At 34.8% G+C, this 27,290-nt stretch overlaps 1 protein-coding gene across 1 annotated transcript in view; it reads left to right on the top strand.

Moving 5' to 3' along the window:
- Ir31a (Ionotropic receptor 31a) overlaps positions 1–27,290 on the top strand; it is a 980,688-nt gene that overhangs the window by 820,060 nt on the left and 133,338 nt on the right. The window contains exon 4 of the mRNA XM_070106506.1: positions 10,181–10,467. Coding sequence (XP_069962607.1) covers positions 10,181–10,467 — 287 coding nt within the window. The remainder of the gene's footprint in view (positions 1–10,180; positions 10,468–27,290) is intronic.

Raw genomic sequence — 27,290 nt, 5'->3', positions numbered from 1 at the left:
ATATGAAGGTTCTTCAGGTGGCTTTTTCGGTTTCGGGAGTAGAACCAAACGCTGCACCTTCCATGGGTCGGGAAACACATTTTCTTCAATTTTTCAAATTTAACGAACAAACTGGGTCTCAAAGTCATGGCTTCTGCATCTATTCTAGGCTCTTTGGAGTTTTTAATTTTTTTCGCGATAGCCAATAGTTCTTCTTGCGTGACTAATAGAGGGGGCTCTATGACATCGTTTCGCTTAGCATAGGAAATGGGGTCATGTGCTGGAAATAATGCGTCGACGACTTTCCTCATAAATGATGTGTTCTTAGGTTGCTGCGACACATTTTTGAATTTCGACATTCATATTCTGTACGCGGTTCCCCAGGAGTCTATGTTTGCTTCTTCACAAAGCTTTTCGAAACCACCTTATTTTCTACGAGTGATTGCTGACATCAATAGCTTCTTTTTGGCGTTTAAATGCTTCTCTGAGGCGATTTTCATTCTCGCCTACCTGGTTACGCTGGAAACGACTTCTAGTTAGTGACAGAGCTTTCTCAGCGTGGCGATTTCTTCATTCCACCAGTATACTGGTTTTCGGCTGTTATTGTTGCTCGTCTTGCGCATCGTTGCATCGCATGCTGCAACTAGTTCCTTCTGCACAGCGGATACCAAGTGGGCGGCGTTGACGCCTGGTGCCTTTGCCTTACTTAAGACGCGGTATCGAACTCCTTTTGCCTCCAGCTTAGTTTTCGAGAGATGTTTCTGCTGAGCGGTTCCGTTTATTGAGAGAACAAAACTTCAGCAAAAATAGCCATGTAGTAACTATTTGTGTACATGTCTGATCCCACTTAATGTGCCTGCTAAGCGCGTCGTTAGCAAACATTAGGTCTATTACGGAACCTTTATTGCCCTTTTGAGAAGTATTTTGGGTGCCACTGTTTATTATTGTAAGGTTCGTTTGTCTCAAGAATTCTAGGATAAGACGTCCACGATGATTCGTGCATTTACTACCCGAAGGAGTAGATCATGTATTAAAATCTCCCGCTATTATTATCAGGGCTTTGCTTCTAGTCATTAGAGACAGCTTAAGGAGAAAGTCTTCGAACTCATTTATTGACGCGCTAGGGCGAGCTTACAACTTACAAGATATATTCGATGTATATTCGCCCATGTGAAGCTGTTTTGTGCTTCTCTGGAGCACGATGTGAAAGCTTGTCCTTTGCTACACCATATTGCTGCCTTGCCACTTATATCTTTAATCTAAGGGCTCGGGGCATTAGTGCATAGTTTTGCCACGTGTCCTGAGGTTCCGCAGCGTGTACAGAAGGAAGACCTGTCAATGGGGTTGCGACATTTATTCGCTATATGTCCCACTTCGGAATACCTAAAGCAGCGAGTGATAGATGAATATTCCCGGAGGCAACAAATAGACCACCTGATCTTTACTGTACCTTGCCAGCAATACTTCCAACTTTTAATTAAAATATAAACGAAAATCCCGTATATCAATTATCCTTGCGAGAATATAAAATGTTCGGTTTCACCCGAGCGTAGACTTCCTTACTTGTTTTCGCTTCACCCTTTTAGTTGTTTTCGCTTTGGCTTCATTACTACCGAAACCGCAAAATGTTTAAAAATCTATAAATTAAGGCTTTATTAAGATTTTTTTACTTTAAAAATTAGTTTTTATTTATATATATGGGATGTGTGAAACATTAACTAGAACTGAAACGAGATGAGCGTACATTTTTGATGATCATAAAAGATTAGCATAAGAGAGAAAGAGAATAGATGACAGAGAGAAGCACCACATGAAAAAGACAAAATCGTTTTGAATATGGTAGGTTATATACATATTGATATGAATATATCTAAGCTTTTATGCATTTTCATATCCTATATTGTACATAAATAATTCCCCAACGTTGTTTTATATAGAAACTATTAGAGAACACCGTCCACGCGCTGCTGTAGCTAAGGTTTTCATTAATTATAAACTATTCTTTACAGTAAAACTGTATTTATGAAATAAAACGATCACGTTATTGTCAGTGTAAGAATAACGCGGATCACTTCCAAATTTGAAAATGATTAATACTATATAATTTAAACCTAAACTTAGAAGTCAAACTGAGGAAAACATTGTTAAATTACCAAAAGCAACCACCGATATAAAAAACTGATTGGTAGAAATTCGCTAAGCATTTATTATCAAAATGTTAGAAGTCTTAATACAAAATTAACCGACTTGTATTTGAACAGTTCAAATTTTAATTTCCATATTATTGGATTTACAGAAACTTGGTTAAAACCTCACATTTTTGATAATGAGATTTTAAACAGCGAATTTCAAATTTTTAGATGTGATCGACTGAACAGAATCGATGGAGGTGTTCGATTTGCCGTGCATTCCTCTATCCCATCAGAAAATATTCTTGTTCCAGGGACCGACTCATTTGAATTTAAATGTATTAGAGTATACGTTAATAGTTGCTTTATTTATTTAACCCTATCTTATATACCACCCCATTCGGACTTATCTGTATACATGCAGCATGCTTCTTTAATAAATAGTGCTACCTCGATGGCAAATAATGCAGATTCAATAATTGTATTAGGTGATTGCAATTTACCGTGTGCTTCATGGAAACCTTTCGATGACTATATCGTGCCGATTTGCAATCGGTCATGTTTTAATGAGTTTTTCGAAAAAATGTCCGAGTTGGGTCTGAACCAAATTAATTTGATTCCGAATAAATTTGGTAAATGCTTAGATTTAGTATACGTTGATAACTCTGCAAAGTGTTCCGTTATTCAGAATAATCCTCTTGTTCTACCAGAGGACTCATATCATCCTGCTTTGGAAATATCTGTAGAAATCTCAGGTATTGTACGGGATAATTATCATCAAACTTCGTGCTTCTGTACTCGGTTTAACTTTGCAAAAGCTAATTTTAAAAAGTTAAATACAGAACTTTCTACAACAACATGGCCTAATTATAATGGTGACATTGAATTGAGTGTCTGTCATTTTAATAACATTGTTAATAAAAGCAAAAGTATAAGGCCGTGGTTTTCGAAAGAGTTATATAAATTGAAAAACAGAAAAACTCGAGCCTTTAAACATTTAAAAAAAACCGGTTCACTTGTCGACTATTCTAAATATTCTCTATTGCGTCGACAATATTTTGACCTAAAAAAAATTTTTATAATAATTACTTAAATAAAGTAAAAAAAAATATCGTAAGTAATCTACGTAATAATTCTTCCAAAACTTTTTCTTATCAGCAAGTGCTGTGTTCGAATACTTTAATTAACGCTCCAATTATTTCTGAAGAAGACGTCCTATTTAATTTAAATAAGTTAAAACCATCTTTTAGTTATGGCCCAGACATGATACCCTCATGCTTCCTAAAAAATAGTGCCAAATATATTTACCTGCCTTTGACAAGGATATTTAATTCCTCTCTTAAACACGGTATATTTCCTTCAATATGGAAACAGTCATTTATAATCCCTTTGCATAAAAGTGGATTTAGATCCAACATTGAAAACTATAGAGGTATCGCAAAACTATCAGTTATACCTAAACTTTTTGAAGCTATCATCACTGACCATATAACCTTTTCGATATCTCCGTTAATTTCCTCATCTCAGCATGGATTTCGGCTATAACAAACTTACGTGAATTTTTAAACCATGTATCATTGGGTTTTAGGGAACATAAGCATACGGATGTTATATACACAGACTTTAGCAAAGCTTTCGATAAAGTAAATATCTCGATTTTCATACATAAACTTGATCTGCTGTGCTTTCAGCCAAAATTCCTTCAATGGGTATCTTCCTATCTTTATAATAGAACACAACGAGTGATATTTGAGGATACACCTTCAGATACAATTAATGTTTCTTCAGGTGTTCCGCAAGATAGTCATCTTGGCTCGATATTAACGATATTTCTTTAGTAATAGAATTCTCCAAAATTTTATTATACGCTGACGACGTAAAGCTTTTTAAATCATACACTTCAACTGAGGAAAGGTGTCTGTTGCAAACAGACTTGAACAATTTGGTTGCATGGTGTGATAGAAATGATTTGCCATTGAATCTCAATAAATGTAAGACGACGTGCTTTTCCCGTAGATCTGTGCACCCCTCTTCTTATGTAATAAAACACCATATTCTAGAGCAAGTTTATAACTATGTTGATTTGGGAGTTAATATTGACCCTTAGCTTAATTTCAGTCTTCATATTAATACCATGGTCTTGAAAGCAAAAGCTGTCCTCAGTTTTGTTAAACGTTGGTCTAAAGAATTTAGAGATCCGTATATTACTAAAAAACTTTATACAACTTTGGTTAGACCTATATTGGAATATGGCTCTGTGGTATGGAACCCTAGCTACCAAATCCATTCTGACAAGTTAGAGTCGGTTCAAAAACAATCTTTACTTTTCGCCTTAGCGCATTTCCCATGGGATGCTAGGGTAAGTCTACCTCCATACACTAGTCGTTTAAAACTTATTAATCTACCTACACTTTCTAGTCGTAGGGAAATGCTTGGCATAATATTCTTAGTGAAACTTTTGAATGGAACTGTTTGCAGTTCTTTTCTCCTGTCTGAAATTAAATTTAATATCCCGGTTCGCCTTTCGAGGCAGTTTAGACCTTTACTGCTAAAATCCTGTAGGTCAAATTTTGAACTAAATGAGCCATTCCGCCGTATTTGTCATGATTTTAATTCTCATTCCAGCACATTTGACTTATCTGACTCACTTTTCAAAATTAAAAAGACTTTATTGTTTTCTCTTAATAAATGAAAATGTAACAATTTATTATATTGTAACTTAAGATCTTAGCTGTTGAAATTTTTGTTTCTGTAGCTAAGCAGTTTTAGATCTCAACACTTAAAAAACTCTCTTGCCTTTTCTGACTCGGCTAATTCCGCACGTATGCGGATTGCGCCCCTCGCCTCGGTTGGGCGGGAGGAGGGTAATCGTTGGGTTTATTATTGGGTGTATGCATTAATTCGTGCGGTTTTTTCGAAAATTAAGACTTTATTGTGAAAAATTCCTTCGATTAGTTATTAAATACAAATAAACATGAAATATAATATGTTGACTTTTTTTATTTTATTAATTTTGTATTCAAGTTTGAAACAAATGAGTAATTTTCGAAGTTGTTGGTTGATAACATTTCAGTTAATGAAAGAAGCTAGAGCATTTTTAAATTTTAACAATAATCTATATATTTTTTATTTATAAACATTTTCAAATTCAACTGACAGTATCATTGGAAATCGTGAAAAGAGAACCATTTCTCCATTAAATTTTCCAGTCAAAATGGTTGCTACAATAATTTTTCTTGTAACCTTTTTGACTATCAAAAGTGCACCGTTACATAATTGAGATGAATTGAAACTCTGAATAATTTTACACCGAAGATTTTGTGATGTCATTCCGAGGATATCTAGATAATTTGAGTTTTATTTCCATTAACAACAGTAGCGAGTGATTTAAAGTAGCGAAATTGGTTAAACCGTTCATGAGTTATAAATATTGTGGCTTGTCGTCGTACTTTTATAATATTGCGAATTGTTTATATAGAAGTATAGAAAGGTGTTGTTTATGTTCTTTTCAGACAATTTTTTAAATTTTGCTCTATGTAGGAACCATCCTCGTGCTTTAAGCAATTTTCTAAAAAAAACGATTCAGCGAAATCGGTTCAGCTGTTCTCGAAACGCGCTTAGTGATTAATTTTTAGTTGTGATTAATTAATTAATGACCAGTTTATTATTAATTATTAATTATTGATACCATTAATTTAAATAATAACTGTCCTATCATTTAAGTTGGAACAAATTACGTGCATATGCCAACTTTCATGAATATCAGTTGCCTCGTTTTTGAGCTCATTCGGAACGTACACACGGACACTGAATTTTTATATAATATTATACTAGCTGACCCGGCCACGCGTTGCTGTTGTTAAAGTTTTTGTTATATTATATTATAGTAAATAATCTAAGAGGAACAATAAGAGAACACCAGTCACGGAGTCCACTATGCTTTTTCACACAGATGGTATTTGTAAAAAAATATGGTGATCTCCTTATTTGACTTTCTACTACTATAACCCTTTAGTACAATGAAATTATTTACGAACAAAGACGAAAATGTTGATGTTGGTATACAAATTCACTGGATTGAGATTTGAAGGGGAAGTACGTTGAACACAATTAATTAAAATGTTCTTACACTTGATATTAAGCAGAAATCCATACAAAGTAAAAATTTATCAGATTTATTATTTCCATTTAATTTTATAACAAATAAATATATTACAGTATAATACAATAAATAACATGTGACGCCTAAACTCATGAATGAGGTAGGCAAGGCAGACAGTCTTAAATTTTTAAACATTAATATCTATTTTTTTGAATTATAAATACTTTCAATTTCAATTTAATTTAACACCAATCGGTGCACAATGTTTTTGGTTAACCTGTCTTTAGCTAACACAAATAGATTCGACGGTTTCCCAACGTGTGAACACGCAACATATAGTTGCCCATGAGAAAAGCATGGATTTTCCAAATCTAAACCACAAATGGACATTGTTTGACCTTGAGATTTATTTATAGACATGGCGAAAGCCAAGTGAATATTCTCACTCATCCCAAATTTTTATAGAACTCTTCCGCAACACTGCAGCTATTCCACTATTCTTTTTGATGTTACACATTGCATCTGGTTTATTATGAATGTCCAATGGCAGCTGGAATTTTGAATGTGCTTTTCGCCCACCATTCAGTAAAGTAGCTGCAATGCCTGACGATGCTACTGCTAAGGCGATTTTTTGTTGCGACCATATTTTGGCAAGAATCAACGATATTAAAAATGTCTTACCGGTTCCACCGGGTGCATCCAAGAAAAAAAACCGCCTTGTTCAGCAGCAACAGCCAGCATAATCCGATCATGGTTCACTGTTCATATTTGTTGCTAAACTTCCATGGTCATAATGCTTTTCTCGTTGTAAATCGGTATTGACTAAGTCGGTGGCTGGACGATTAGGTGATGGCATACCATAATGATTAAGTGGTAAATTTGAAATAAGAACACATAAATCCTCGATCAAGAACAATGCTTCATTGTACATCTCTGGTGTATAATCTATGTTTTGACATTGATTTGTTTGTCTAATTCGGTGCAAGATGTCTTCTGTCATACAATTTTTATATTTTTCCCACAAAGTTTGTGCTTGCGAGGGATAACATGTCGTAAAAATAATTGCAAACAACTGACGAATGTTATTCGGTGTTGATGTCAACGCAGCATCAGCAAGCGTTAAGTCCCAATGGATATCGTCTTCTAGCAGTTGCAGTTCACGACATGCATCCTGGTATGTGTTGAATACTCGACCATTAACTGTTCGTAAAAATTCAAAAGACGTTGGTCCGGGAACATTCACCAATAACAAACGTAAATAGAAGCACTCACGTTGCTTTGGATGTACCGTGTAAAGTCTCCCCAATATCTTAGCTTTGATTATGCCTGTAATGGAAGGATGTGGTTTTCCTTGTTTCCGTGGCTCCCATTTTTTACTGGATTTGTTCCATGTGAAATAACGTGGAACATCACCATACACCAATGTCTTCGCGAATTGGCCAAAAACATCAGGTTATTGACACAATGTAAAAAATTCAGTTAGAGTCGTTTTCGGAGCTTCGAACGCTCTTTGGAGAACATTTTCTTCAGTGAAGTTTACACGTTGACCGTTTTCAAGATGTATTGCCAGATGTTGGACAGCAGGATCTCTTTCGTGGATGGGAAAGCTGAGAATATGCCAAATAGTTTCATTGCTGCTAATGTATCTGCCCATTTGGTATCGTGCTATTTCAGTTCTATTTATGTTTTGTACTTCAAATATGGCCAAATCACTGCCTTTGTTTACATATTTACAAATATACTTAATTGATTTAACAGAACTGCAAAGCTCAACATTGATATGAGCTTTGTAAGTTTTTGAAAGTAGTGGTGAGTATGGTACCACCCACTGATTATCAAACTCAACTTGATTTGGAAAGTTCGGCAGTCGCATTGTAAATGTGTGGCGATACATTGGATAAATATCAATATCCGTGATCATGTCATTCGTATGCGGCTTTGGGAAGTTTTTTTTACATTTTCCATTTTCCATGCACGGTGACGTCATGTTGAAAGCACCGCATGGCCCATGGATCATGTGTTTGGTGACAATATCAAATAATTCTTGATCAATTAATGGGTCTGGAATTTCGGCTGAAATTATTTGATCGATTTTTTCAGGACGGATTCTATCTTTAAGCCAAACCGAAATGTGGGCATGAGGCAAACCTCGCTTTTGCCACTCTATCGTCCAACGTGTGATACCAAAAATTGAATATAACAATAAAATCAATTAAGGATTTTAATTTTTGTTTAAACACACGTGCAGTTAAATCATGACGATGAATGGCTTGTTGTCCTGGCAATAGTAAAGTTTGTATCTCTTCCCAATTCGAATTACATGTGAATGTAATAAATAAATCCGGTCGGCCGTAATGACGTACGTAAGTCATCGCATCTTGTATGTATTCCTGCATGTTCCGTGGACTGCCGATGTAGCTTGAAGGTAAAATGAAAGCATTACCGATGTCATTGAGATTTAAATTTCCATCGATGTTTCCAGCAACAGCATCTCGTTAGTGAATATATTCTTCCGATCGTAGTTTTGCCTGGTTGAATCGAAGGAATCGCAAGCGTTCGCTTTCGACCTTAGCATACATATCAACAATGTATTGATGGAACAGCTGACGATATCGAAGTTTTGATCAATGAAGCACAAATAAGTAAAAAACAGGATTAATTTCACTGTATTATCTTCATTATAATATGAATTCAATTTACACTTTAGTCTAAGTAACACGTGGCCGGCCAATAACACCAAAAATTTAAAAAGTGGAAATAGTTGAATTATACGGTATTTCGTTCACTACAAAATAAATTTAATTAATTTTATAGCGTCAACAACACGTGGTAATTATGCTGTTAAAATGTAGCTTATATGACACGTTCGTAGATTTACCATGGCAGCGCCATCTATTGATTACTTACTCAACCCTGATTGACGGCCAGGAAGGTTTTTCTGTATGTTAGGTGGGATGGGCAAGGAAGCATCTACTGCGAGCTGCTCCCCTATGGCCAAACGCTCAATTCGGCCCTCTACTGCCAACAACTGGACCGCTTGAAGGCAGCACTCATCCAGAAGATCTTTGATCAACAGAGGCCGATTTGTGTTCCAACAGGACACCGCCAGGCTACACACGTCTTTGGTGACGCGCCAGAAGCTCCGGGAGCTCGGATGGGAGGTCCTAATGCACCCACCTTCTAGTCCGGACCTGGCACTAAATGACTGCCATCTTTTCCTGTCCATGGCGAACGCGCTTAATGGTGAGATGTTGGCCTCAAGAGAGGCCTGTGAAAATTGGCTCTCCGAGATTTTTGCCAATAGGGACGCAGCCTTCTACGAGAGGGGTATAATGAAGTTGGCATCTCGTTGGCAACAAGTTTACGAACAAAATGGCGCATATTTGACTTAAATCAGACAAATGTACACAAAGTTATCATTTTTTGAAAAATCAATATAAAACCGAACGAACTTTTTACCTTACCTAGTATTAAGATGTGATGTCAGATTTTTTCGGATTTTTGAACGCCCTACTCACCACTTTCCTCTCGATCCAAGAATTCACAGCGTGTCAGATCTGGCAGAACTACTCATGGTAATGCTTGCACGGTCGTGTAGACGAACAGACAGACGGACGGACAGACAGACAGTGAGTCGGAATTCCCCTCGTCTCGTCATCCTAATCATTTATGTATATAGACATAACTTTATATCTATCTAGATAAATTTTCGGTGATACAAACAATCGTTATGTGAACATAGCTTTAATATTCTGTAGCAACATGTTGCGAAAATTAACGGCATAATATTAGTGAACTAATAAAATCATGAAATTACCTTTGTTTGAACTCCTATTTTAAAATCTTAAAGAAACAATATTTTTGCTTGTTATTAAATAGAATGTACATATATGGTATATAATACTAATAAGAATAAATTTTTTTTTATAAATGTATATTTAAAACAATATGTATTTGTTGAAATTTTTAGGAAAGTAAATCCCCGGCAATCGTGCGCTTAATACAAACAAAACTATTATCACCACGCAAATTTTACGATTTACCTGTATTCACAAATATTGAAAAAGCTCTGCCATTTATAAAAGACGGGTCGTATGCGTTTCATTGTGAAGTGGTCGACGCATTTACAGAAATTGCTCAGAACTTTGAAGCTAAAGAACTTTGTACATTGCGCATCATTAAGGGACTTATGGAAATGGAATTGATGAATGGAATAGTACATAAAAATAGCCAGTATACTGAGATCTTTCGGTTTACGTAAGTACAAAATTTATTTTTATACTCTACCATAATATAAAAGCATTGTTCATCTTACGGTTGTTTGTACGTAAATACGTAAATACTTAAAACAAGTAAGGAAGGGTTAAGTTCGGATGAAATCAAACATTTTATACTCTCAAAAGTCAAAATAATATGTTTAAAGTATGACACTTTGTAACCAAAAATGGTCGAAATCGAATCAAAACTGTTCAAGCCCCTAGGTACTGAATATGTGGACCCCAGTGCCTACAGTTGATCTTCTACCGAAAATATCGGTCAACATAGAACAAGGCGGCAAGATCCACAAAAAAATCTAAAACGAGTATACCCGTTTTGATTCGATTTCGAAAATTTTTGGTCACAAAGTGGCATACTTTAAACGTATTATTCACGCAAAGTTTTACGCCGATATAATCATTGTTGCTTGATTTGCATACTGGAAAGTGAAAAAATCAGATGGAATTTAAAATGATGTTATATGGGAAATAGGCGTGGTTGTAATCCGATTTCGCCCATTTTCGTACTATAATATAAAAATATGAGAAGAATATTATGTACCGAATTTGGTGGAAATCGGTTGAGCAGACCCCAAGATATGGGTTTTCACCTAAAAGTGGGCGATGCAACGCCCACTGACTAATTTTGAACGTGGTTCCTATAAAGTCATCTCATACCATCCCAGAGATAAAAATTTAATCTCTCTGGCTTGTTTAGCGCTTGATTTATCGCGCTTTTAGTAGTTTTTAACAGTACCGTTATATGGGGAGTGGGCGGGGTTGTCACCCGATTTTACCCATTTTCACACCGTCGATAGAGATGCCAAAAAAATTTGTTCCCAGTGAATTTTGTTATTTTGGCTTTAGCGGTATAGGAGATATGCACATTAAATCCATTAGGGGCGGGACCACGCCCACTTTAAAAAAAATTTTAACTGCAGATGCCCCTTCCTAATGTGATCCTGCATACCAAATAAGGGTCTTTTATCTTGTCGTGGAGCTTAGTTATGGCAATTTATTTGTTTTTGATTAATGGCGTTTTGAGGGCGTGGCAGTGGTCCGATTACGCCCATCTGCAACACCAACCGTCTCACGGTACCAAGAAACATGTCTACCAAGTTTCATAAAGATATCTCAATTTTTACTCAAGTTAGAGCTTGCACGGACGGACAGACGGACGGACAGACAATCACCCGGTTTTCAACTCGTCCCTTCATCCAGATCATTTATATATACATAACCCTATATCTAGCTCGATTAGTTTTAGGTGATACAAACAAACGTCAGGTGAACAAAACTATTATACTCTGTAGCAACAGGGTGCGATAGTATAAAAAGTAAGGAAGGGCTAATTTCGGATGCAACCGAACATTTTATACTCTCGCATAGTCAAATGGTACACTCGTTTGAGATTTCTTTATATATTTTAATAATTAGAGCAATCGTTCTTGCGTTTTGTTGTATATGCTTATAATTTATTTTAAATAGAATGAATTACAACTCTATTGAGGAGTATGACAATAAATCGTTTTTTGACAATGAATAACATTTTTTATTTATTTTATCGATATTATTATACATGTTTAGCTTAAAAATAATAAATATTAACAACTTTAAAAATTATATTAATTAGTATATAATATTTCCAATATTAAACATAAATTTTTATTTAGATTCTTACACATATATCCAAATTATATTTCTTTTTCCTTATACTATTTAATTTCTATCATAGATTTATACAATAATGTCTTATATAATAACAAATTATACATATAATTTAAATTTTCTTAATTAGATTATTTACATATTTTTCTTAAAATTGTCTTAAAAACTACTGTCAAAATTGCTACACCATTTCTTAATATACATATATTTGAAAAAAAAATGAAGAACTATTGCAATAAGTCTGAAAACTTTAGTTCGAAGCAGAGACACAAATACTGTCATGATAGCTGTGTACTGTCTCAAAAGTAATTGCATTAACATGGGAAGGATCCCTGCTTGAAAATGCCCAATCAATTTGTGTACTGGCAGGTGTAGTTGAATATTCTGCACCAAGCAGGGAACTAAAGTTTTTTTCTTGGAGCAGATTTCTTATTGCAGTCCCTGTAGACATTAAACAAATGTTAAAATCTCCAACAATTAGCACATTTTGATTGCCTAACTCAGAAGTAAGGACTTCCTGAAGTTCTCCAATTAATTGTCTGACAGAGAAAGCTGAATTTCTATATAGAACCAGAATATTAATATTGAAACATTTAAACAAAACTGCTTCTAAAACTTTGCGGCCTGAATAAATTTTCTTTACAGCCTTTGATTCTATAGAGCAAGCAATACTATGCTTTGCATATATTATAATGCCCCGTTTATTTCTGTTGCTTGTTTCCGTGGTATCTATCCTCAGCTCGTTAATTGGAGTAAATCCTGGTATATCAAAATTTTCACAAGGATAACTCCAAGTTTCTACAAAACATAAAATATCTGAAGATAGCATCAAACAGTCACTTTTTATATCATTAATGTGAGCATGAAGACTCTGAACATTATCGAATAAAATTATATGACCTGATGTTCGGAGGTTCATAAAACTGAAACTTGTTGTCAGCACTTTGTTTGTGTTCAAGTCACTCAGTTCCTTAAATACAGGATCCGATTCAGAAAATTTGTTAAGAGGAATAAAATTTCCTGTGATGAATAGACTTTCAGCAGTAGTAGCTCGACTGCAAGCGACATATATTGAAGCTCTAGGCATTCTGGGTCGAGAATGAACTACAACTTTATTATATATGGCACCCTGACTTTTATAAATAGTTTTTCCTTTAGACGGAACAACTGGAAACTGATTTCTTTAAATTGAAATTTGTTCATTTCTTTTATATTGAAATGATTTTAAAACTTTTTCAATTGGTGTCCAAGAACTTTCTAGAGGATGAGTTCCAAAAATTTAATCCACGAATTGTTAGAATGGAACATTGGAAATCAATATGCATAAGTTGTCCCATTAACTAAGCCATCACACGTGTTTATATTCACTGTAATCATATATTTGGCGGATGTTTTTAGTGTCAATTCATAGGGCAGTCTCTGCGTTTCAGAAGTTTTGAAAAGTTTAACTCTTTCCAAAATATTCTCATTTTCACTTATACCAATTCCTTTAACTGAGTCTTTTGCAGTTGAAAGGATGGCATCAGTTGGGATTCGATTGAGCTTAAGGGCATTGAAATTATTTTTCTCTTCATTGGACCCAAAAAAATGTATGGCATCATCGGGAACTTCTTCGAAATTAACTACTCGAGTTTTAATGATTGATATGTCCTCATTTGTCATAGTACCAGATTCCATATAGTTTAAGGCAATTGCTAAGGCCTGATCCTCCCGTTGTCTCATTATCTCTGTTAATTCAAAGTATTTAAATAACTCCCACAAAGGGGAACCAACTAAAGTGCTGTATGCATCATTGCGATTAGGAGAGAATATTCACCTATCTCCAACAGCTGAGAGTTGCTTCAAATCACCAAACACTATGATCGGTATACCACTGAAGATGCTGTCTGATTTGAAAATTTGTTTTAATCTCGCATCAACAGAGCTAAACATACGAGCACCTACCATCGATATTTCATCAATTATGATTAATTTTAAATCGATAAGTCTGGAATACAATGAACTAACTGTGTCATTGCTAAGTGGCCTCAACTCTCTATTCAACTGATTAACAGGTAAAAAGAATATTGCATGAAGGGTCATTCCACCTATTCCGAATGCTGCTTTACCCGTAGGTGCGCAAAGAAGAACTTTTACGGAACTTGGATTGGATCCAGGTGAAGAATTGTAACGATGGTTAAGTGTTTGATATGTTCCAGATATCAAACGACTCTTTCCAAAACCTGCACCGCCGCCAATGAACTCATAAAATGGGCGATTTGTTTTTAGCTGGTGCGTCATATGTGTCAAATAGGTTCTTTGCTTAGTATTTAGACTTTGAACTCAAGAAAATAATTCCTCAACTGGAACTAACGGGGTAGTTTATTAAGTCTAATATTGCAATCAGATTCAGTGCCATTATCTGTTGAATCTTCACCTTGCAAGTCCAGAAAATTTATATTTGTGTTTATTTCTGGAAGTGCCAACACTCTGAACTCATTTTCCACTATAGGTAGTTCACTTTGAGCACCTTCCTCTAAATCTGTTTCAATATAAAGACTTTCTAGAACATTTTCAAGTTCTCTTTGCTCAAAAACATCATATATTATTTGATTTTCCTCAATTAGAATACGGTGTATTATGCAAGTCTGCTCATTATCGTTTACAATGAGATCTTGGTGTTCATTCCGCCATGGAAAGTAAAGCATTACCATTTGGCGGAAATACTCAACTCTGGCCAAATCTAGGTTAAACCTTCTATACCGAATAATACAAGGTATGATACGTTTTTTAACGAAACCGCTACCGTCTTTAAGAGGCATTACAACCCCGCTTTCTGGTAAATTATCGTTTTCCCTCTCTTCTTCTTCATGATCACTGTCTTGGTCTCTTCTAGTAGATTTAACATCTTTATACCTAGATGCAAAATCAGCTAAGCAAAGAGTTGCTAACTGATCGGATCTTTGAACATAACGGTCTAAAATACCGGCTACGAATATTTCAGCCCAACCTGAAGGAAGGTTCTGAAGTTCTGCTCTAGGTTTCACCATTCGAACACTTTCCTCAGGTCGAGAGGTATTTATAAATATTTCTGCATTACTTGTTCTCAAATGGTGGAGCCCAATGCAGCAATATACTGCTTCTTGTGCAGATATTTCTGTGCCTGAGACAAATTTATGAGTTTTTGCTTAACAGTATAATTTCCAGCATTTACCTCTGATATAGCTTCATTTAAGAGCCTAGAAACTTCACTGTTAAACTTGTTAATATAATTAATTATATACTAACAGCAAGCATATGCATCCAGTATATATTGGATATCCATACTTGGAGTTCCAAAATCAGAGGGTTTTGTTAAACTTGATCTAAGGGCTAACAAATAGTCATCAAAAGACATATTTATTCTACTATCACACAGGAGATGTTTAAAATCTCTTAAATTAGAAATGTCTTCTGTAGTTATATTTGAATTTAAAAGGTTTTGAATTTTGAAAAAGTTTTCCTTGTGTCTTTCTGAATTTTGACTTGTTTCTGTAAGAGGTAACAGTATTTGCGTTGAAGGCATATGGTATACCAAAACGACAAAACTGTTGTCCTCTTATTTCCCTAGTACAAGACCGACTGTGGTTATGCTTTTGATAACCCAAATAGCTTTCTAAGTGGCTGATCGAACCATCGGTAGAAATATAATTGTCAATAAAACTAATGACATCAGGGAATGTCTGAGGATTTTTAAGGATGATGCTGGGGGTATTATTAAGCCAATACATGCCATGTACATGCGGGAAACTTCTCTGTTGAAACTCCACTCTCCACTAGATATTTGTGACAAAATGCTCTCCAAAAATGCCGGCATTATCTTTAAAAAGCTTAAGAATTTGTCGATAGCGGTAGTCAAAATATAAACCACAAGTAAACGCGTCTGACCGAATTAAGCGATATCTATCTTGGGTTGTTAAACTGTTGGCTTCCTCTTCCGAAATATCTTTAGAATCAACAGTTTTAGAGAGGATGACCAAAAGCTCAACCCACTGAGATTCTGCAGCCGATAAAGTGATACAGAATTTTGGAGGCCCAAATTGGCGAATCATAGCGATTTCTTTTCTCTTCTCAGCTTCCCAGGACGCAGGAGAGAATCTAACGCCTTTTAAAACCTTGTAACCATCATCGTGTTAAATCAAGTTTTGAACAAAGTTTTCGTTTAATAGATTTTGGGCCGTAACTCGGTTGCGACCTGAAAACGTTCTAAGGCAAATGGATGTACTATTCTTAATTTGTAGCAGTTCTAATTTTTTGTACTCATAGAACAACTTTAGAATGGTACACGCTCTGCTGTCAAAACGGCGAATTTCAGAACGTATTTTTTTTCTATATGTTTCAGAGCATGTACGTTTCTACCTAGTGTATATTGTTCCAACTGACAACTCTTCTGAATTATTGTGTTGAATGATGTCCTTCACCTGGCGCTATGACTAAACGGTTATAGTCCAAGTTTTCTACAGGAATATTGTCCAAAAGAGTTTCTTGAACGCCTGGGTTTAGCTCGGAAGGTAAAAGACTCGTGGGAATATTATTACCTGAGGGATTATCATGAGAAGTTTGTGCCGCACAAAAAGATTGAACCAATCGGGAATCCTCAGCAGATGCAACAAACGGAACTTCTCCTTGGTTATTAAATTCTGAAATCCAGTTTTCATTAATATGTATATTGTGCTCACGATACAGAGAGGTATTCACTAAGAACTGCAAAGCTTCCATAATCTTTGCGGGGCGTATGGTATCGATCATGTAATCATGATTGTATTCCAAACGCCTTCTTAAGTGAATTTGTATAACATGAGCCTCATCAAAGGACCTTGGTAAAGATGTTACAATATTTTTAACAGAAATTGGTATATTAACAACAGCACCTTTGAGAGAACTCTGACCTTAATATCCTAACGGACGGATTGTCATAAAAGGCAATCTAGGCATTATGAGACGTTCTTAAATTGGGGTTAAAACTTTGAAACAATCCGGAATTTCAGGAAAGTCTAGACCGTTAGCTAAACATATTTTTGGAACGTTCTTTTTAACAATCGCATTTTTGCAAGTAGCACAAAAATTGTAGTTTCCATCTTCCGAAGTAAATTTTTGTCATTAAATAGAAGGCGGACGCAGTATTTAAGTGACCTTGCGCAATAATTTTGAAATTTAATTTGCGAACTTTGTGTGAAAACCATAATCCGCCGCAGCAAATACATATTTCAGTAGGACCCTTATTTATATTTTTAAAATAAATGTTTTTGAAATCTGTTAAATAACCACAATAATTATTTTCTATAACATTATTTTCTCTCGTTAGTCGGATTCTATGGGACTCTCTTTAGTTTTCAATTTGCCTATTGACCGGGTTATCTCTACAAAAGCCAACTTGACTTTGTCCAAGACGTCTCTGATTAAAAATTTCTTCCCTCATACCCCTCCTACTAAGCTGTCGACGTTGTGTTTCTTTATCACGCTCCTCTCTCCTTTTTTCAGGATTTCTTCTTGCTTGTTCTCTTTGCATTTAATCACGAATGCGTTCTAAATTCCAATATTCAGGATTTCTTGCGCGCAATTCTCTATGATCCTTGGTGTTCCTACTTTGCTCGTCATGACGTTCCTCGGGATTTTTTCGACGAGACCTACGACCTCGAGTATTTCTTATTTGCTCTTCACAGCGAATTTGTGGATCTTGCCGTCTTGTTCCATGTTGAACAGTATTTACAACTTGCTCAACAGATCGAACCTCGGGGTCTTCGCGCCGAGATCTATGACTTCGAGTATTTCTTATTTGCTCGTCAGAGCGACTTTGTGGATCTGGAACAGTATTTAAATTTTGTTCAAAAGACTGTACCTCGCGATTTTCCCGCCTGGTTCTATGTTAATTTATAATGATAATTTGTTCAGACAGACGTACATCGGAATCTAATCTACGATTAGCGTGACTTACAGTATCTTGTGACTGCTCACTATCTCTATATAAAGAGTTTGCACGAAGAACTCTCATACGTCTTCTATTCTGAAGACGACTTAGTAATACAGATTTTCTACTTAATCGAGGCATAATTAATTAATAATAAATGGATTAATGTATGAAATACTTATGGATAATACTTTTATAATTCAGCTCGTCCGGGTGTGAAAAGTTGGATCCGAGGTGATGCTCTCTTTCACTGTAATTCCTCGTAAGTCGTTGCTATGACTCCTTTCTTGTTCGGTGTATAGGTACTATGGTATACTGGTGCACATATGTATATGTGTTTGCTCGCCACTGTATATAATACGGTTTTGCTTGCCACTGAATATAACAATAGTTTAAACACTATATAACTAATACACTAAAATTAGTTTGAATACAACAGTTTGCTAGTCAAGAAATCTAGTGTAACTGAAACTACAAACACAGTGTACTAATATTTATTATACTCTTGCAACGTATTGCTACAGAGTATAATAGTTTTATTATGGTATATTTTTGTACATACAGCTTACTTACTTTTGTATACCTATATATATGATTTATTTCATTGTATTGAAATTAAGTGCTCGGAAAACCCCTCCGTAAATTGCTTTTGTCTAAAGCTTTTTAAAACAGGGATCTATGGTACGTATTTTGAAAGGTCTGCTCATGAAGGCTAAATTAACAATAACTTATATATAATTAAGTATGGTACACACATATGTAGAGCATTTATGTAAATTTTCTTCTTTCTGTCTTAATATGTAAACCTTTCATAAGCTGCCAACGGCGCTGGGTAAATCCCAAAAAGTACTTAAATGTAATATTCATGATTTTACAGGTCACCTCATGACCTTCATATTAAAAGTTGTCGCAAAACTGAAATATAACTGAAACACATAAAAAGGATCTTTAGCCCTTTTGATACTACACTACTAATATTTATCTCACGCGATTTTTTCTATAAAGATTTTTTTGCACTATAAAAAGTCCAGCACTCTAAAAAACTTTTTGACATTGTTGTGTGGTATATTGTGTTATAAGTTCAACATGATGGCTGAGAAAATATACTTATCCACTAATTATCACCAAATATTAGAATAAACATATGCATATAGAAGTCCATATCTATCTCGATTATTTTTAGGTGATGCAAACAACCGTTTGGTGAACAAAACTATACTCTGTTGCAACATGTTGCGAAGGTATAAGAATGTTGCGAAAGAATTCAACATTTATTATTCGATTATTATTTGGTATCTTATTAACTTATGTTATTGATCATAGATTTTTTTAGTGTCAATACTATTTGTTTCTCCGAAATGTGAACTTTAATAAAAAGAAGCTATTTAACTCAAACATAATATATGTGATATAAACTGAACCAAAGGGGTTAGATTTAATATGTGGGGTATATGAGGTGGCTGTTGTACGAAAGGAGCGGAAATCAGTATATTAGGGTTATAAGGTTTAAGCAAAGGTCTAGACCAATTTCATTCATATGCAGCGGTAAAGCACATTATTTTTAAGAAAAACTGTCCACTTAATTTCATTAAATTATAAAATTAACGAAATAAATTATACCATAAGTAGTACATGTATGCGTGTATCGATTTGACACATTTTCGGCATTAAACTGTTATATATCTAATATTTAACGTTTATGTAAAGCCAAACGGAAGTTAGAATTTTTTACATAAAGTATGTTGGAGCTAGAGTCAATACTTGTATATACCCGATAATGGGTACTAAGGCGGAACCAAGAATTGTATACTCTTGTAATTCGCAAGAATCAAAGGCCAGGAAATTCCTTCAGGTGTGGCAAAGTTGAGAAAGAGTTAAACATCCATTATTTAATGAAATCGTGATTAAATTTCAATCAAATCTGGTATCTTCTTGACTTATATGAAAGGCCATAAACTTAGTCTCAGTTTTATTGCTATATTTTAGTTTGCGTCAGCAAAAATTATATTAAAAAAAAAAACAAAAAACATCTTGAAGTGAGATATACATAAGTATGAATGTGATTTTAACTCGACCAAAGTGGCAAAATTTTTTATTATGAACTTGTGTGGAAAACGTCAACCAGACAATCGGAATTCATTATATGAAGGTGTGACGTTTAGATCAAGGTATAAACTATCTTCATTCTAATTCAGCGTCAAATCACATAATTTTTATGGAAACTTATCCACTTAATTACATTAAAATATCACATTTTGATCAACCGGAATGGTTCAAAGGCAAGAGGAAAGACGGAAATCATACATATATTGGGGACAGAGAAAGTTATTAATTTTTACACTGCTTAGCTATACTCGAGCATAGAGAACATATTTTGAAGCAATTTTATATATAAACAAGTATGGAAGTGTTAAGTTGGATGTAACCGAACATTTTATACTCTCGCAAATCAAATGGTATACTCGTTCGAGATTTCTTTGTGGATTGACCGATATTTTCGGTAGAAGGTCAAGTATAGGCACTGGGGTCCACATATTCAGTCCTTAGGGGCTGGAACAGTTTTGGTTTGATTTAGACAATTTTTGGTCACAAGGTGGCATACTTTAAACGTATTATTCACCCAAAGTTTTACCCCGATATAATCATTCTTGCTTGATTTGCATACTGGAAAGATGGAATTGAAAATTGTCACTATAATGAAGAATTTTTCACTATAATATAGAAATATGAAAATAATGTTGCATACTAAATTTGGTTGAAATCGGTTAAGCAAATCCCAAGATATGGGTTTTCACCTAAAAGTGGGCGGTACCACGCCCACTGACTACTTTCGAACGCGGCTTCTACAAAGTCAGCTCATACAATCCCTGTATTAAAATTTAATGATCTAATTTTAGTAGTTTTTAACAGTACTGTTATATGGGGAGTGGGCGGGGTTGTCACCCGATTTCACCCATTTGCACACTGCAGATAGAGGTTATTTGGGAGCTTAGTTATGACAATTTATTTGTTTTTGATTAATGGCGTTTTGTGACCATCTGCAACACCAACCGTCTTACGGCATCAAGAAACATGTGTACCAAGTTTCATAAAGATATCTCAATTTTTATTCAAGTTACAGCTTGCACAGATGGACGGACGGACAGACAGTTACCCGGATTTCAACTTCATCCTGATTTTTTATATATATATATAACCCTATATCTAACTCAATTAGTTTAGGTGACAAACAACGGTTAGGTGAACAAAACTATTATTCTCTGTAGCAACATGTTGCGAGAGTATAAAAATCAAGAATGTATATTACATTATATTATTTATTGTCTCGGAGCCGACGTTGAATAAAGAATATCGTATCAGGTTCTGGTGGGGGTGATCATTGGGTGTGTAAGTTATAAGCTAATATACAATATGTTATTGATAATTTCATTCAAAAGGATGGGGGATTATTAAAAGGTATGATTTTTGAATTAGTATTGTTGTTTTGTTGATGAGTAGTATTATTGGTTGTATGAAAAGGTATGATTTTTCAATTAGTGTAGTTGTTGTGTTGATATGGCTTCCTCCCGCGATCTTGTTTTCGCTTTCGCTTAACTTTAATTAGAGGAGGGTTTTTGTGTTGTACACTTCATTTTTTCTTAGTTTTATGAAAAAACTAAGGCTATTTTGCGGCATAACCGTTATGTGGGGAGTGGGCGGGGTTATGACCAAATTTTAAGAAATTTCACTATGTGGGAGGAGATATAAAAGAGATTTGTATTTTGTTTTTGATTTTGTAATGAATTTGGTTATTACGGTTTTAGTAGTTTGTGAGATATGTACATTGGCAGGGCTACGGCAAACTTTTAAAAAAGTTTCAGACCACAGATGACCCTCCCTACTGCTATTCTTAGCACCTAATAGATTATCGCTTTTGTCCCTTAATATGCGGCTTAGGTATAGCACTTTATAATAAGTGAAAGTATAATATAATAATATCGATCCACAAATTACTCCATCTTCCATATACTACATTTAATGGTGTTCATTAGTCGAGAATGAAATTGGGATTCCCCAAATTTTCTTTGGACTAATTGGTTAATATTAATATTTTGGACATGCAATATATAGTAATGAAACTAAGTGAAACTTCGGCCTATAATATACAGAAGTTAAAAAGATATCAAATTTTATTGTAATCGTTTCACGATTCCGTCAAACAATGAATTTTGAGTCCCTTTGCAACAGTTTTTAATAGAATAATACCTGATTATAGTGTTGATTTTGCTTGTTCTTGATACAGTGCGACTGCTGCACATTTTGAAAGTAAATTTCGCGTACAAAAACTCAATCAACGGAATCGTTGTACCCAATAAAAAATATAAATTAAAATCCCCACTTAAAATCATCGGAATTTTACCGTTATCTTTTTCGAGAATTTGTGATACTTTTGTATTTTCATGACTGTATTTATTGGAATAATTGCATTTAGTGGAATTTGGGAGATATATGTATATAGATAGCTACAATTAATACTGAAATAGTTTTATCTAATTTGGTTTGACATACACATATTTCTCTCACTTTGGAAAGCTGAACTGATAATGATTCCAGTTCTTGAGTAACCATTTGTTCCATTCCATATGTGGACTAACAGCACGTGCTCCGTTCGAATGATGGTAGATTAGAACTTCACCGGCCCTCGTTTGTGGCCTTTTAAATTAACTGCAATGTCAAAAATAGAAACATCTACAAAGTTTTTATCATTCAGAGCGACTAAGAGAATACGGCGACGAGGATATTCTATCAAGCTAAAGATCATGTGCATGTGCTCGTAAATTTTGACAGTTAAAAGTATACAGTAACAATTCTTTCCCAGTGTTTATAAAATCACATAATAGTTTCTCAACAGTTTCTAGCCGATTCAAGCTCAGCCGTTAAACTTAGCTCACAATTCTATTGTGTCTCAATCGCAGTTACTCTCGTTTAAATGAGCTAAGCCTCAGTAAATAAACACACCACCCTCCGCTAAAAACTGGCGCACCCTAATGTAACGCACCACACCTGAGAACACTCACAGGTTCTCACCACATACGACGAACCACACCACACTCAACATTTGAGAGAACTACACCTGATGACACACCACACACCAACTTAAATAAAATGGACGGGATCATCGCCCACACATGATTCTTTTCGATTCTACACGGCGATACACACGAATAAGCGCGCGCAACACCAAATCGATTCGTCAACTGTTTTTTTATCTATACATTTATTTTTGGACAACACCACTTCGCACGCGCCGACTCTTAAGGTACTTTATTGTGCAAAATTTAATAATAAAATTCGAATACTAAACTAAATAGCGCATTTAAATTACTTATAATTATAAAAGTGGTGAGTGCTGCTAAATTGGGATGTGATCCATAAAGTATTAAATACAAAGCCTTCGAGCCTTACCGAAAGGCACCTTCGGTTTATTACAAAAAACTGTGTTAAGTGGTGACAAAGAAACGGAAACACACAAAAAAAAAGTGAGGTAAGGTATATATAATATATAACAACAAAGTGCATTGCAGTGGTACAACAAAAAAAAAATAACAAAAAATATATACATACATATAAATGTAAAAATGTAGAAAATACACAAAACTCACCAAAGATACAGTGCTAATATTATACATATCAACAAACATATAAAAAGAACACGAAAAGAAGGTAAAACGAGAACACACACAAACAAAGTGGGTGTTTACCAAATCAAAATTTTAAAAAATTTTAAGCAAACAAAAATTTAGACTAGCGGGCGCGAAACCTTTTAAACAAAAAACAACAACACAACATACCTGTTCGCCGCAGGAGAAGAAGCATAGGTATTGGGACAAAACGCACAGGCATACAAGTATTTACATAACATAACCCTACAAAGTGGGCGTATTTATTTCATTTACCTATCTCATTTTATGCCTGTATGTATGTAAAAATTGCAGTTTTATATATTATAATATAAAATAAAACCTGTAACAGAAAATCCACTTTAACAGCATAAAAAACGGTTACCAAACTGCCACAGTTTCGAGTTTATTTTGCGGGGAATACCGAACACAAAAAAAAAAATGAATTGTCCAATTAATAACTTACACGAATTTAATCACACCATCAAGAAACAAAAACCAAATTGGTATAGACTTTCACATTTCTTCAGCAATACCCCTTATGCTTAATAAAGCAATAAGCAGGATTGGCAAAAGAGCAAACCTAAAACAAGACAGAGAAACAAATAAAAACACAACAAACAAACATACATATATGCATATCGAATTAACCCTTACATATCTATATATATCGTTAAATATATATTTTTAATAAACATATATATATAAATATACCTGCACATTATTCACTTCGCCTTCGCGCTCTCTTCGCATTGCGAATACATATTTTCCATATACATAAATACGGCATAAAATCTATGCCTATGCTTATACCCTACACCTGCTCAGTTACAAATTAAAATTTTACAAAATTATAGTTATAAAAAGTTGCTAAATTGCGAAAAAAAAATAAAATAATAAACTTTGTGGTAAGTTTGACACTGCTAGAAATTATAATAAATTATCTATTCAAAAACACACGGAAAATATTCATAACTATTTGTTCATATACAAAATGTATTGATCTCTTCAACGAGCTCTCAATTTCACGAGCGCATAAATATATACATACAAGTCCGTGTAATAGGGTGCACCTAAATACAATGACATAAAGACATAAAAAGTATTGTTAAGTTAGAAGTGCGATTTTTTATACACAAATTAAAAAATTTATTTCGCAAGTAAATATTTATCTAATCCGAAAGAAAACTCTTATATACGTAAAATAGTATTCGGTATTAATTATCATTTATCGTTGCGTTTAAATCTGTATACACTGTAAAATTTTTATCAACTTTGACACATATAGTATTAAATAATATAACAAAAATGGTTAATGACGACAAAAATCAAACTACACCTGCAGGAGCTACACGCTCAAAACAGGTTGCCAAATTTATTTCTGAAAGTGACAGATTAATACGATACCGCACTCAATTTTCATCTTCACCAATTAAAGACAACTCTGAATCGTTATTAGAAAAAAAAGCAAAATCTTAATAATTTTTGGACTCGTCTCCAAGCGGCTCAAGACGCCATAGTAGAAACTGATTCATCAAATCTATCACAAAAGTTTAAAACCTCGGCTTTCGTCAAGTATGAAAACTGGTCAAGCAGACGATAATTTCAATTTGCTTAGGAAGCTCTTGAATCAAGATACGAAAACGAAAGAATATTGGTCGATAAACAAATATCGACACTAATAAACTTGCCTAAAATTCAAAACGAAATAAGTGAAGAATTTGTTAGACTACAAACCACTGTGTCTAATTGTTTGTCGGTTCTATCGACACAAAATATTCCCACAGACAGCTGGGACCCTATTCTGGTAAATATATGCACCGCATTGTTCAACACGACCTAAAAAGAAGCTTCAATAGACCCCAAGCTAGCAGCAAAACCAAATTAAACCGAAGCTTTTACAAAATGCAATCGTTCACATCCGAACAAAATAAACATACGTCATGCGAACTAGGCACAAGAGGGCATAAACTACAATCTTGCGAGAAGTTTAAAAACTTAAAAGTTAACGAAGGAAATAATTTTGTCAGATTAAAAAGACTTTGTATAAATTGCTTGTCACATGCGCATACATATAAAAACTGCAAAAGCAAATTCAATTGCTTATATTGTCACAAAAGACACCACTCAATTCTTCAATACAGCAAAATTTCCCATATCACCCCAAAAAAAACGCTTATACAAAAAGAACCACAGTTTTAGTGGTAACAACAACTCCCAAAAACCAAAATCCCGAAAATTGCCAAAAGACACCAAGTTACTCAAAGGCACAAAACACTCAAACGCTACACAGCAAAATACAAAATAGGGTATTACTACCCACAGCAGTCATCTCCATCGAACATCGAGGAGAACTCTGCAAACTTAGAACCTTAATAGCGTCTAAGGCACAAAATGGGCTAACACTGTCAATAAAATAATAAAATTTTGAGATTACGGAAATGGGCGGAAGAGTAGTCCAAAACTCAAATAAAATCTGCCCCATTGCCCTAATTTCCCTCCTAGCGGAAAAGCGAATTGCAGCAGAAGCTATAGTCCTACCGTAACTAACAAACATGCTTCCGGGCTATCACATAAATAGCGAGCATTGGTTGGATTCTAAGTGGACTAGTTACAGAACCACTTTCCACATCAACAACTCAAGTTGACGAAAACCCTAAAGAATACGTTAATTCACAATTAAGGAAATTTCGGGATTTATAATTCAAATAAACCATCCAAATATATTACTAAAGATTCAAAAGGAAAATTTGTTGTACACTAATTTGAATAAATGTTAGGCGACATATGTTAAAGTTACCAAGGACTATTTTCCACTTGGTCCTCAGGGTCCAGGTCTCGGCAAACCACAGAATATCAGCAGAACAAATCAGCTTGTCTGATCTGATATCTTCAATATGCTTGTTTAGGCTCCATACATTTTGATAATAAATATACAGGCGTTGTTCCAATTTGTCAGCCAAAAATTTGTAGCATGTCGTCAATACTCCTGTCTGCAACCTATTAAGTTGAGTTTTAATTGGATCCTGCGGTCCAAATGGGTTCGGGGGAGAAAATGTCCCGTTTATATATAATCCATTGGCACTTGTGGCTCTGCTACATCCTACATATAATGCTGATCTGTTTACTCTTCCCACTAGATGAACAGAAACTTGTGTGTATGTTCCACCTTGACTTTTATGTATCGTGATGGCTTCAGCTGGAATGACGGGGAACTGTCTACGTTCTTTGGTTATTTGCTCATTTCGCTTGTATTGGAATGATCGGACCACGCTCATGATTGGTGTCCGATCTGCATTGCGACTGCATAGTCGCACCACTGAACTTTCAAATCCATATGATTCGGAATCAATCTGCATTAGTTCCCCCGTAGCACCATTGACGAGACCATCACTTATGCTTATGTTGACTGTCACCATATATTTGATCGAAGTCTTGAGGTGCAATGTATAAAGCATTCCTTGCGTTTCCGATGGCTTAAAAGACTTCACAGCTTCTAAAATTTTTGCCCTGCTGAGTTTTGTTAGGGAACTTGACTTAATTGTATCCTTCGCAGTGGAAATGAGCTCC

This window comes from Bactrocera oleae, chromosome 3, assembly GCF_042242935.1.
Source record: "Bactrocera oleae isolate idBacOlea1 chromosome 3, idBacOlea1, whole genome shotgun sequence".
Lineage (NCBI taxonomy): Eukaryota > Metazoa > Arthropoda > Insecta > Diptera > Tephritidae > Bactrocera > Bactrocera oleae.
This window is presented reverse-complemented; position numbering and strand designations above follow the sequence as displayed.